This window comes from Carassius gibelio, chromosome B3 (assembly GCF_023724105.1).
Source record: "Carassius gibelio isolate Cgi1373 ecotype wild population from Czech Republic chromosome B3, carGib1.2-hapl.c, whole genome shotgun sequence".
Lineage (NCBI taxonomy): Eukaryota > Metazoa > Chordata > Actinopteri > Cypriniformes > Cyprinidae > Carassius > Carassius gibelio.
The window spans coordinates 6,906,673-6,921,675 of record NC_068398.1 but is presented as its reverse complement, the minus strand read 5'-3'; the positions used below and the strand labels follow the sequence as shown (position 1 = coordinate 6,921,675).

Sequence of the window (15,003 nt, the reverse complement as noted above, 5' to 3'; positions counted from 1 at the left end):
CATTCTTTTATTGATATTAAAAACAGCACGGGGTTAATACATTTGCAGTGGTTACAATGTAATAATCTTGAAACGCAAAAAGAATGAAATCGAGAACGTGCAACAATATATCGAGCCATGATGGAAGAACACGCCCCCGCACTCTCATTGGTCGGGGCTCAATTCAACAGCTTGGCCTGTCCATTGACGTCACGGACGTCAGTCTTCGCACATGGAATTGCGAATCAGTTGCGCTTTTGCGCTGAAGCCAGCCGAGCTCACGGACGCGCGAGAACAGAGCAGCCGCCGCTCTCCAGTGCGCACGGGCTGAGGACTCTATTCCGACACCCCACTGCAGAGCTCTCTTCTTTATAAATTGGCTTTTTAATTCCGTTTCTTCAGGAAGACTGATCTCTCCTTTACGCGATGGAGAAGATGTCTCGACCTCTTTCTATAAACCCAACTTTCCTACCTCCGACCCACGGCGTCCTGAAATCCCTGCTGGAGAACCCCATGAAGCTGCCCTTCCACCACGACGAAGGTAAAGGTATGTGGATGTTGCTTTGGAAAGTTTAAATAGTCTTCTGCATCAGCTGTTGGGTGTCAGGCGCGGTGCGCGCTTTGCTTTCATTATAATCTGCGCGTAAACGCGCATCACGTCACGGTGTTTTTCAGTACCTGCTCATGCATGCATGCTGTCATGTATAACTGATTTGAATTATGGTGTGATTTTAGATGTTTATTTATATGTATTATCATATTTATGTTGATATTTGCATTGCATTGCAGTGTAATGTATTCATTTTACGCGCAAACGCAGATCCTTTGCGCAGTGAATTTAGCCGGAATGCATGATGTTACCTGCTTAAAACACGCGTATTTTACTGTTTATAAAGCTTTTACTCACATAGAGAATGAATAAGCAGAGTCTGCTCAACTGATACTGACTTTATTTGGATAATGAAGTTCGCACGCAATGGAGATGATTTGTGCTTATAGTTTCCTATAGAGGGCGCTACTGAGAGGCTCTGATTGTCCTCAATCCTCATCACACGTTTACAGTGTAAATAAAAGTCTGTTTTATCTTTGGATGCCCTATGAAGGTCGTGCATTGTCAAGATATAACATATGCATGCTGTTTTTTGTTTTCTCCAGTTTGCAAAATAAATGTTTATTTGGTTGCGTTTTTGGATCACCCGGTTTCTTCACTCTCATGTCATTCTTCGTAAAACTGTATTTTCTATCTTCTCTGGAGAAGTGCTGAGAAATAGCCATTTGTTTCCCGCGTTGAGCACAAAATCACAAAAAGCATAAGAGCCTGCGCTGTCATATGAGTTCAGAAGAGCTTGAACAGAGTGCAATAACGTGTTATGGGCCACTTTTAAGATGCGTTGGAACAGTGCGTGTTGTAAAAAGCTGCGTAAAATGATTTCAACTGAATCAAATGTTGATACTTCTGTGGTGCTTTTTTTTTAAGGAACTTGGGCTGCAACTTTTGTTATATGAAAAATAAGTGTCTTGAGTAAAGCTCAAAATTCCTTCTTTAGTGAAAATGAAAGTCAAAGCCTTTTGGGGGAAAAATAAATAAAATATTTTGCATGAGGAAGCATATTTTCATAAAGAGTTTTTGCATTGTGAAATTTACATTTTCAACCTAAATTTTCATTACTGCAAAACTTTTTTTGTTATTAAAATCTGTATAAATGAACTGTTAGTTTGGGACAACATAAATAAGTAATAAATAATACAAAATAACAATTTCCATTAAAAAAAATATTTTTTCATTGTTAAATTAAGGAAAACAAGCCCATTTTTACCCCAAAATTCTCATTATTTGCATTACAGTGTAAAATTATTTTAATAAAGTAATTTATTTATTCAAATCATCATAAATTGAGTCTTGGAACAACACAGATGTGTAATATATAACACCATTTTGTATTAACAAGATAAAGCATATTATAATGAGTATGTTTGCATAGCAAAATTATGACTTTTAAGCATGCAGTAATTATTTTAACCCCAAAGTCTTATTACTTTATTACAATTATATATATATGCAGATTTGGGACAACACAAAGGTGTAATAAATAATATTTTGCATAAAAAAAGATAAGGAATATTTTTAATATGTCAATTAAGCACATTTCCAGTGAAATGACAGTGAAAAATGACTTGAATACTGCAATGTTTTCATTAAATTCGGCATGCATCACAACACATATACACATGAACGGTTACAAAGTGATAATGTTTTAGCCGGACAGTGACTATAACGCCTCCATCTTGTTCCTCCAGGGTTTGGGAAAGAGAAAGAGAAGGAGAAGAAGTTGGAAGAGGATGGAAATGCCATCAACACTCCTCAGTCTGCCTTCTTGGGCCCGACCCTGTGGGACAAGACCCTGTCATATGATGGCGACAACTTCCAGCTGGAGTATATGGATTTAGAGGAGTTTCTGTTGGAGAACAATATTCCCGCCAACCCTGGGAGCGAGCAGAGCCAGCCTTCCCAGCAGCCCCTGCAGCAGCAGCCGCCGCAGCAGCCGCCCTCCGCCCCGCCCACGCCTTCGGTGGTGGATCTCAGTAACCGGACAGCCACGTCCGTTCACTCCGGCATCGGGGGCCAGAACTGCCTCCAGAGTCCCAGCAGAGCAGGTACCCATCTGTTTCTGTTCACCTACACTCTTAAACAAAGCGGCTTTTCCATAGAAGATCCATTTCTGGTTCCAAAAAGAACCTTTGAGTGGACAGTTCCGAAAACTGTATTTAGAACATATTTAGAATCTTCAGAACCCTCGGTGGAATGAACAGGTTCTTCATGGAATCATCGGTGCAAATAAAGAACCATTACTTGTTTATCATCTTCTGCATGTCGCTTTGGTTAATCATCAGTGTTGTCTGACCTCTGTAGAGCTTTATAGATTCAACAGTGTTATAATCCAAACCTGAAGCGTCTGTCGTGGAGTTTTCAAGCGTCCGTCAGATTCCTTGGACTTCGCTCAGCGGCGACTACTGTGTGTTTGGCTGAAGTCCATGTGGTCAGGTGTTTGAGGATCATGTTCACTCGCAGCTGTGTTGGAAGCTTTATCTCTGCCACCTTTCAGATCAATCGAAGCCTGTTTTGCAGATTTTGTAAGAAAAGCCATAGATGGTTTGCACATGCACATGGTACAGGTCATGTGAAACAAATAAATAGTGATGGTGTTTGCTGCACTAGTGCGTTCGTATGCATCACAGCGTTTAGTTCTGCCCAGACGTGACTGACAGCTCAGGAGGAGCCGTCAGAGTCACCCGTCACACTGATCAGACATGCCTTCATGAACCACTGACTTTCACACATACTTCACACGCTTTGAAAGCCATTAAACCTGTCGTGACAAATTTCCGACAACATGCGTTACGCCTTTAATTTGCGTAAATGCAGTTAGTGCATTAAATCATGTATGTTTTATGGCTAATGTGAGAGGAATGAATGTGACATTCATCCTGTTACACACCAAACTACAGCAGATAGTTTATGGATGTTATATTTAAACACGCATGGATGAGCAATGACAAACAAACACAACACACTCCAGCATACATAAATGGAGATCATTTGTGTAAATCCTACAAAGCACGGTCCATTTAATCTCCAAAATCAAAACGAGTAAAAATAATAGTATTATGCATGAAGAAAATCAAGCATATTTTCATGACATTACCATTTTTTGTATTGCAACAATAATAATTAAGCACAATTTCACCCTGAATTCCCATTACTGAATTACAATGAAACCTTTTAAACAGTTTTAATTAATAAATAAATATGCGAGCAAACATAAATTAACATCAATTAAATGCACAGTAAATTCTACCAAGGAATATAAATAATATGCAATTACAATAATTTATTATTATTTATTTATGTTCTTTTCAGAAAAATCCTAACAAGTCTGTTTCTTTTATTTACAAATTGATATAATTAATTATCACTAATTTACATTATATAATTTGTAATAATATATTATAATATAATAGTGAAACATCGTTTCGACAAGTTTCAGGAGATTAATTTATTCACATATGAGGAATATATTTCTATAACATTTTATTGACATTTTTGATGTTAAGAGACAAGTTGACAGTTTAATATATTTTAGTGTAAGGGTTTATAAAATCTTCTTTTATTGATTAAAAATAAAGTGAAATGAATAATCTCAAAGGCCATCAAAACTTTTTTAAAAACTTGATAAGAATTTATTATATATATATATATATATATATATATATATATATATATATATATATATATATAACACATATATATATATATATATAACACATATATATATATTTATATATAAAAACATATATATTGTGTTATTTTTTATTTAAAATATTACAAATATTTTTATGTTTAATATAAAAAATAGTAGTTGTTTTATTTAAATGTAAAAATTTATTAAAATGTAAAAAATATGTTTTTTTTGTATTTAAATGTATTTATTTAATATATAACATATATGGCATTCTGAATAAATTCATTCTGAAAAAAAAATATTGTTCTATTTAATTACATGCATAAATTAAATCATATTTGTAAATGTCATTGCAAACTTTTTTTTTTTTCTTTTTTTATAAGGTTCTATATCATGTGTATAAATATCAATGACATTTCTATCTCCTTATTCTGATTGGGTGAAATATTGAACCAGGCATGTTTTGACAGCAGACTCATCCTCTGATGCATCTGAAAGCAGTTGAGAATATAAATCTGCCAGGATTTGCAACAACCTGCAGACTTTATAGCCACTTCAAGGGAATAAAAGTGTAGAGTGTGTACAGTAACCCTCTGCCTGCTTACAGAGACAGAAGAGTCTCTATAATGTCTCTATAATTCTCGGTTTATAGTCTTGAAATATATTAGTTAGGAACACAAGCGATGCTGTTAAAGCGTCTGACCGCGGTTTTGCATGCGCATTTACATGTGTGTGTGTGTGTTTTCTGTCTTGATGGACAGTTCAGGCTCTGTTCTGCACATTTCGGCTCACGTGAAACCAGCGCGTTCTCAAAGCAGCGTGCGCGTCCATGTGATCAACACTTGCGTCCGCGTGTGCCACAGAGAGAGCGAATGACACGCCCCTCCCATTCCTTTCCAGCGGTCTGATTAGGCCCCGCCCCTCGCTCGCTGACACGCCCCGCCCCTCCCACCCGTGTGTGTGTTTCTCGAGCAGAAGTACAGTATGTTCTCAATGAGACTCACATTGCCTGCGTCGTGCCGATTCACGTGCGCTTGAGCCGAAAACACACGCTTTTCCTGAGGGAAACAGAGATAAAAGTGTTTTCACTACAGAGCTTGTGTTTTGGGATGTAGGCTGCAGTCACCTACTGTTGTTTTGCAGGCTTGAGCAAAATTCAGAGTTTATTTTAGAAAGAAATTGACTGGATTGCAATTCCCAGTAATTAAATGGCACAATTAATTTTGTCTAATTATTCTTTAATATAAATATTGCAAATGAAGAGCCATCCAAACTTGTTTTTATTATTATTATTATTATTATTATTATTATTTTATTCTTGATTGAACTTAAGAAAATTTTGTGCAATATTAGTATTAATTTAATAATATTAATGTAATATTGAATATACTTTATATTCAGATTATTTTAATACAATAATATTTGTATTAAAATATATTATTTAATAATATATGTATTTTATATTTATTAAAATATATTCACATATTAATAATTTAATAAATTATTTAAGAAATATTAATACATGAACTATTCTTCCACTATGGTTTATAAAATAATTAATTAAATAATCAACATAAATAAAGTTTTTTAACTTTTCTTTCTAATTTATTTTCAGAGAACTTAATAAGAATATTTCGTATTTTTCAATATTAAATGTAAACATTTTAATTTATATTATTTTATGTAATACTCTATGTATTTAATATTATATATTTGATATATTATGATTTGTTATGCGATTTAATAGTTCTTCAACCATGGTTCATAAAATGAAAATGTAATTATATGTTAATTAAATAATCTTACTAAATTAAGCAACGTTTATACATTTTTTCCACATTGTTTTCAGAGAACTTAATACAAATATTTTATATTTTATAATATTAAATATTTCTTAAAATGTATTGTGTGATAAATTATATGTAATGTATTATTTAATATTATATGTATCTAATATATTTTGGCATTTTCAATATATGTATTACATTTAATTAAAATATTATATATTCTTTTTTTATTATTACATATGGATGTGAATGAACAAGTTAGTGAATTAAAACATTTTATAAAATAAAAGTTAAAAACAATAATAAAAAATAAATAAATAAATAAAAACAATGTCCTGACACCTCCAAAAATCTCTTCTGCTCACCAAGGCTACATTTATATGATTACAAATACAGTAAAACTTGTAAAATTGTGAGATATTATCACTATTAAAAAGATTTTTTTCTATATCAATATATTGTAAAACGTAATTTATTCATGCCATCAAAGTATTTTCAGCATCATTACGCAATTTTTGTTTTTATTTTTATTTAAAATATTTTCAAATAAAAAAGGTTCTAAACAAAGCAGGCTTCCCGAAGCTCTTCCTCGCTGCTGGCGGCTTCAGAGGGATTTAGTGTTTTCAGGAAAGATCAGAATTCCTGATCGGATGAAGTCCTGCACCGTGGAACAGTCCAGAAGCACACAGCCAATGAGAAGCTGCTCCTCGCACTGAATCCTCTAAGAGGCTCTTATCTGCAGTCTGCTGCTCCCTAAAACTCTCCACAACACATTTAAACAAAACTGAATACAGAGAATGTTTAGTGAGTTTGATGTAAATTTAGAATAAGTGAAAACACTCACTGAACTCAAAAACTTATTTGGACTCCAGGGTTATTATAGATGAACTAAAATAAATCAACTTTGATCTATTTCTGGTTGTTGCCAAGTTGCAAACATTCCTCATTTTAATCAACTTGATGCACTGAAATAACAAATTAAACTGAAGTTAAAATTTATAAAAACTGTTAATATTTTTTATTATTTGTGATAAATTGATAAAAACTAGAGAGACCCATCAAAATAAAAAAAAATTCAATTAAAGTAAAAATGTTATTTTAATTTTAATTATACTAAAATGTATTAAAACGCATTTTTGTTGCTTGAAATAAAATATACATTACCTTGATAAAAAAAAACTAGCATTAGCAAGTTAGCAAGCCAACATCTCATTTATTTGTATATATATATATATATATATATATATATATATATATATATATATATATATAGACATTAACTGCTAAAATAAACTACTAAAAGTGAAAGAAACTCGCAACAAAATGAATGAAACATTAACTAAAAGTATATATATATTATTATATTATATATATAATGCATTCAAAATTAAATATTATAATTATTGGACACTTTGTCACAAGTCACTTTGTTTTCATATTTTATTGCATTATATTTGTTTTTTATTTGGATAGAGACATTGTGTACTGTATTTAATTTTATTAGTATTATTATTTATAATATTATCAATAACAATTATTTTATTGTTATTATCTACGTTGGTCTCATTTTAATTTCATTAAATGTGCATGTACTACACATATATTTACACGTCTCTTTTTGGTGTGTTTTGAGGTGTTTCTGTACAGATAACAGTATCTGTTTGTCAAATACGGTGACGTTCTGAGTCGAAGACATTAACAGCTGCTCAGCGCTCTATCACTGCTCTCATCACAGGTTAAAATAGAGCTTGTTAGGGGGATTTGTTCCTGCAGCCGTCCACTTCCCCAAAGACACAGACACCTCCCTTCCTTCCTTCTGTGTGTGTGTGTGTGTGTTTGAGGAAGTGAAGGGGCCGGGGTTCATGGGACGGTCACGGTCACACCCCTGAACACTCTCAAATGCTTTCACTGCGTCAGCGCTCCGCTAGAATAGTATTATATTTAATGCATAATAAATATGTTATTATATGTTTTATTAGAGGTTATATTACTTAATATGTATTATTATTATTGATTTATAGTAATATTTATTATGAATTTATTCTTATATACCATGTATTTTCTTGAATATTTCTTATCCTACTAGTAGACCCTAAACAGTCACTTATTATTATACTCTATAATACCATATAAATATTATTATTAATAAGGCTGTTACTTTTGTTGTTGTTATTATTATTATTATTATTAATATTATTATAGGATTTTGTCTCATAAGCATGAACATGCATAATATTATCTTTTAAAGGCAGTAAAGATATTATCATTACATCGCACTTTCGTCTTGATCGGGTCAGTTTCGATAGAGTAGTTCATGAGTTACTGTCTACTTGTTTGTAATCTGGCAGGGACACACACACACACACACACACACACAGAGAGATAGAGAAAGACCTTTGTCAAGCTTAAACAGCAATCTGGGTTCTGAAAAAACCTCCCATTTCTTTCAGCTGTGACCTCTGACCCCTGCTGTGTGTTTCTGTACAGCTTCTCACTCTCACGCTGCTCATGAAGGACAAACAGCTTTTGAGTTTTATTGTATAATCTGGTTGTGTGATTCAGATTGTCTGCTTCACATGCAGTTAAACTTGTGTTATTATGTGTAATAGTATATAAAAGTAAATGAACTGTATTTATAAAATCATTATAAATCATATTACCATCTTGTAGTTCAAATTATATAATAAGACATCAACTAATAATAAAAACAATATACAATACATATAAATAATATATAAAAATACAATTATATAAATCATAAAACTTTATTTATAACATTAATATTCATATTATTTATTGGTGTTATAAATTATACTATAAAACAATTATAAAATATTAATAAAAAAATATAAATAATAATTTATTTTCATAATATATAATAAATTGTATTATAGTTATTATAATGATATATATTGTTAGTTATAAACATATATAAATATTCTTATTTTTATTATAATGGTTACTTAGTAGTGATAAACAACTATAAAACTAATATATATAATTTTTTTTTTTTTACATTTATTTATTTTATTCATCAGTATTACTTATTCAGGTATTATGATAATTTGAATCAAAACATATAAAATATTTGTAAATATGTGTGTCTATAAGGGGGGTTCATGTGTCCTTTGGTGTTGCACATAACCAAAAATCAACAGGATTTACTTTTTAAAATACATTTCTCTAGTCTAATAAGCATTTATATTAATGTTAACGTTTTGATTATGCTACTTTTTTTTCTTGCTGAGCAAGTTTCCTTTCTATAATGTTAATCGACATGTTTAAACAAACCCTGATTGGTTTTCTCTCCTCTCTGTCTCTGTCTTTCTCCCTCAGTTCTCCCTTCGCGTGACACACCCAGTCCCATAGATCCAGACTCCATCCAGGTTCCGGTCAGGTACGAACCCGACCCCGCCGACCTCGCCCTCTCCAGCGTCCCGGGACAAGAAATATTCGACCCACGCAAGCGCAAATTCTCAGCAGAGGAGCTGAAGCCACAGCCTATGATCAAGAAGGCGCGCAAGGTCTTCATTCCAGATGACCTGAAGGTAAACATAAACAGCGAAGCATGACGCACAGAGAGCATCCAATCAGAGAGTTCGTCATGAGTCATGTGACTGTTTTTTTACGGAATAGAATATTTAATACAATTTTGTCACCATCGGAAATTTCAAACAATAGTGTTCATTTCGTTGAAGGATTATTTGTGTCATAATTTTCGTGAACAACTTTTTCTTATCGATGAAAACGAGACAATAACAATATAAAAAAAAAAAACAGTTTTTAATGACAAAGACAAAAAACTAAAATATAATCTAATTTCTGTTAACGAATAAAAACGAGATGGAAATGTTAAAGAAGGACAATTTGGGAAGATAAACAGTCGGACTCAGTCTCAATGTCTTAAGTACATTGTAGCGTCCTGATCTAACCGCAGGAAAATGTGACGCTGTGCGTAAAAAATAAAAAATATAATCATAAAAATATTCTTCATTAATTGGAATAACATAAATGTTAACTGAAATTAAAAAACAAATCTATAACATAGCAAATAAATATAAAAAAATATGTCAATTTAAAAATAAAAAACGTATTTTATTTCATTTCGTTTAGAAGCTTTAGCTTAAACTAATGTACTAAAATAAACAAAACAGAAAAAAAAAAAAAAAAAATAATGCATTACAATTTAAATAAACCCTTTAGATTTTAGTCACCTAAATCTACTTCAAATTAAGTCAACTAAAATTGTATGATATTTAGTCGACTAAAACTAGACTGAAACTAAAACAATTCAGATGACTAAAACTAAATGGCATGTCGACTAAAACTAAATCAAAATTTGCTGTCAAAATGAACACTAAAAATTAATATTAATAACAAAATGAATAACTGGTTTTTCACTTGTTTCTCTCTCTCCATCTCCACACAGGACGACAGATACTGGGCACGGCGCAGAAAGAACAACTTCGCAGCCAAACGCTCCCGGGACGCTCGTCGGCTGAAAGAGAACCAGATCGCCATCCGCGCGGGATTCCTGGAGAAAGAAAACACGGCGCTCAGACAGGAAGTGGCCGACCTGCGGAAGGAACTCGGCCGCTGTAAGAACATTCTGGCCAAATACGAGGCGCGACACGGCCCTCTGTGAGCCCCTCCCACCCCACACAAACCCCGCCCACCTCCACAAACGCCCCTCGCCCACCACCAACCCCAAGGGACTTCTGCGTGCCTCTTTAAGAGGCGACAAATTCTCCTCTCCTTTTTTTCACGTTTCTCTTTTCACTTTTCTCTTTACAAACCCAGTTTGCATTCTTTAGTTGATTTTGTATTTCATGCGTGTGTTTTTCCTCTTGTGTAGTTTCACACATTCACTTCTCTCGCTTTCCTTTCATTTGTTCCATACGTCCGTTTATTCCTTCACCAACGATGGATCGTTTGTCTGGAAATGGTTTTCTCTGGAGTGTTTTGTACACCTGTAACACAGACTTATTTTCCTCGACGCTCCCCCTCCTGTCTGTCAATCAACCGCTCGACCCCACCCCCTTTTCCCAGAGGCTCCACCCACTTCCTGTTGCCCGAGCTTCTTTTTGTGTATATTAATGTATTTTAGTTGAATAGCTGTAACGCACCGACACCTTTCGTTCTGTGAAGTGTGTAAAACACTAGCTAGCATCAGAACATGATGTTTGTTTTGTTCTTTTCCTGTTCTGTGTGTTTTGTCTGTTTTATTTGACCATTTCTTTTAAACCAACACCAGCGTAGTTTTTGGCGTCTTTCCCACATTGTCCATGGAGCAATAAGCCTGAATCTCTTCAGAGGGCAAAACACATGAAATGTAAGCTAGCCTGTACCATAGCGCCATCATTTCCGCTGAAGTGCGGAAACTTTCCCTTCGAAACTTTCCCTCCAAAAATGCTTTCTGTCTCGCTCTAACTCCCTGCACTAATGCGTGTTTCACAATCTGATCTGGTGCAATGTTTCTACCTACACTATAATCTGCCTGATATATTTATGGACTTTTGTTGTTTTTGTTTTTTTGAATGGAATAATTTTTTTTCAAAAATATTCAGTTGTTAATTACTACTATTGTTGTAGCTGTTCTTATTGTTATGGCTGTATAGTAATTTTTCCTGATTGTTTAATGTTTCATTGGATATTTCAGCATGACTTTTGTTTCAGAGCTGCGGCCTGAATCTAATTGTAAATGGGTCTTTTTATTTTCTTTTTTTCCCTTCTTTTTTAGGATAGATGATTATTCTATCCTGTCTTTTTATTTTTATTTGTTTTTGTTTTTTTACCCAGAGCATGCATTAGAATATTTGTCTGCACTAGCAGATATTTGTAGTGATTTATTTTCTTTCTTTTAGTTTCGTAGCTTCGCGTTTCTGTCGGGTGTATGACTGTAATGAATGTGTTTTAAGAGGTTTTGAGGCGTTCGTTGAGCAGGACGGTGTTGTCTCAAATACTGTGGTTGAAATCAGTTTGTTTACTGCAGACCAAAAGATACAGCACACAGATTTATTGATAAAACAGAGTTGATATATATATATATATATATATATATATATATATATATATATATGAAATCTATTCTAAGTTGCTTTTTTGTACAGTATTTTTCCTATATAATACCGTCTGAATATTTTCAAGGCACAACAAAACCAGAAATATATGATAGCTTACATATATATCTATTATTCAGAGCTAAGTGACATAGTGTTTTGATATATTATAAAGAATATAACTGGGAGTTAATGCGAAACCCGCCATCATTTCCTCTATTTTGGGCATTAAAAACCTTCTGCACCCTCATATTCAAATAGCCTTTAGTATTCTGTCTCAGGGAACGCTAGCAGCCGGACCTCGAACCATAACTCCTGATAAAAATGAAATATATAACTTATATTTATAGCTGTGTTCTGTACATCAGTAGTTTTTTTCCTATCGAGAGGAGCTGCAATTCCTCAGTCTTATCTCACACTCTTAATGCTGTGTTTCATTACAGAGCATTTTACAGTATTGCTATTGGTTCTTTGAATGGAAATCTAAAGGCTATGCTTTTTTGGTCTCTATAATGGAGTCGGCAGAGTGTTGATATTGAATGTTAAGTGCGGCGGCTCTGAGAGATTTCGCTTGGTTGAATGTTAGAAAAGTCTTGCTGTCGAAGGGGTTTGAGTGCAATGTTTCGTAAGAGTTTCTGAGATCAGTTTTTATTCTGTTTATTCTATTAGAAGTTACAGGGTTTAAATCCAGAACTTCTGATCAAAGGTCAGAAGTTGGGTTTGATGCGCTGGTTACCTTTTTAAAGTCCTCGTCTGCCCCAGTTCAGGCCAAAGTTGAGAGGTGCACAGATTTGTATTATCGACGATTGATGGGGCAGGAATGTTTCATTTAATTTCCCTTGATTTTATTCCTTGTGTCTGTTTGTTTGTTGCATAAATGCAGATGTGAGATGCGTGTATAAAGCCTTGTGTAGACTGTTTCTATCTGTGCAAAACTGAAATAAATCGAGGATTAAGCCAAACCCCTTCTCGTGAATAATGACCCCCGGAAATACCTCCCTGAGGGCGTGAGGACAGCCCAACCCAGTTTTCAGCCTTTCACCAATCTGTTTCCTCTCCTTGTTAGACAAGAAAGTAATCTCAGGTTAAATAGGTTTGACTCCTAGGCCACCATTTATGGTTCCTTCATGTGCTATCAAAATTACCGTAAATATAAGCAAATTGGACTGCGTATCAGGTTGTATTCATGATTGAATCATTTTAAACATGGCGGAGGAAAAAAGTAATGGTTGGAACATTAACGAGATTTCGCACGCGCGAAATATCCATTTTCAATTGTCAAGTAACATACAGGCTAAAGCATTGCTCACACAGAAATCATAGCATACATGTAGCCTAACCAACTAGTAAATAAACGTTTTCGCTATCACGAATGACTGGATTTCGCCCGCGAATTTACGCTGAAAAAAGTAATTAAATATGGCCGCATTCCTTACCTCCATATTGACGTATAACAAATTGGTGTGTATTATGTATTTTACACAGCGAAAGCATCATATTTCTCTTAAATTTAAGAACAAAGTAGCAATCTTATAATCTCGATATTGAGGATTGTAAACAAACCAGATTTTATTCATAATATGTTGGGTATTTTTAAAATATCGAATACATTTAGGCTTTTACAAGATTTTCTTAAGCAGTACACCATAATAATCAATTTCTTTCGACATAAAAGCAGCTGAACTCGATTAATTAGTTTTTACCCAACTTCAGAAATAAGACATTTACAATAGCACGTGAAAGCAGCGTCAGACCAGATACATCTCGAGCTGGGGTGCGTTTCCCAAAAGCATATAGTTGCTAACCTGTTAGCAACTTGGTTGGCAATGGGTAATTGTATTGCAACAAACAAAGTTGCTAACTTAGTTAGCAACTATGCTTTTGGGAAACTCACCCCAGGACAGTTTGATTAGCCCACATAGCAAATCATCTTACTTTAAAGGCCATATGCATCATCTTATAAATTCATTTTTGGCAGTAGTCTATTCCCTGTTTTCTGGGACACAGCAGTGAGATTTTGTGAATTGACTTTCTTTGGTAAAACTCACTACCTCAGTCGTTGAAAGGAACCTATAACAATATTGAACCTGTTTAGTCCAGTGCCTTGAATTACCACACACGATTCCAGACACATTTTAAAGCTTATATTACTTGGACCGGATCGGACCCGCGTGGAAAGGGCTCGCGCGCTGCTCCAATCAGACTGACCCCAAAATCCACCCCTTATTCGACACAAACTCAGACGGTTCATCTCGAATAGAAATAAAACCGCCGTATTGAAGGCAACACCTGCAGACAGTCTATGAGAGAGACTGGAGATGTTTGAGCTTGTGTGTCACGCGAATGAAGCAGAATGCTGCCACCTTTTGACTCCTTGTTTCTCTGTACATTTAGTGTCCAATAAAGACTTCAGTTTTTCTCTCAAAGTCTGTGATTGTCTTTTTTCATAACTTGGTTCGTCTGAATTCTAGACATTAGCCTATATGTTCCATGCTTTTAGAAAATGAATAAACAAAACAATCAGGAATTATTGAAATCAGGGTATGTTGTTACATTTTGATTAAAATAATAATAATAATAATAATAATAATAACAATTCTTATAGGAATAACATGCACTGATAAATCACTCCAAAACATTATTTGAGTACATAAATTAGTATTATATATGTATAATTAGTATACATGGATTATTAATAATGCAATCAAATTGAATAAAATAACATGAAACAAAATACAATATAACAATAAAATGTAATATGTTTTACTATATAAAAAAACAACTTAAAATATATACATATAGTTTTTTTGTATTTAGATTACTTTGCTAATACATTTGCCTCTAAAAAGTAAATTTCTATTCAAAATAAGCAGTTTCACTCTCATTTCACATTAACACACTGCGTTAAGATAATATAATGTTTACAATAGCATGAGA

At 33.7% G+C, this 15,003-nt stretch overlaps 1 protein-coding gene across 2 annotated transcripts; it reads left to right on the top strand.

The window, feature by feature from the left end:
• The first annotated feature begins 206 nt into the window (after window positions 1–206).
• LOC127952439 (hepatic leukemia factor) lies at window positions 207–14,492 on the top strand. Of its 2 annotated transcripts, none has more exons than XM_052550885.1 (4): window positions 207–520; window positions 2,278–2,634; window positions 9,344–9,555; window positions 10,437–14,492. In XM_052550885.1, exons 1-4 carry the CDS (start codon window positions 406–408, stop codon window positions 10,650–10,652), a joined length of 900 nt encoding a protein of 299 aa, XP_052406845.1. In that variant the 5' UTR covers window positions 207–405; the 3' UTR covers window positions 10,653–14,492. The 2 variants fall into 2 exon arrangements, with proteins under 2 accessions (XP_052406845.1, XP_052406844.1); XM_052550884.1 differs by having other exon boundaries at window positions 208–526.
• The last annotated feature ends 511 nt before the right edge of the window (window positions 14,493–15,003 follow it).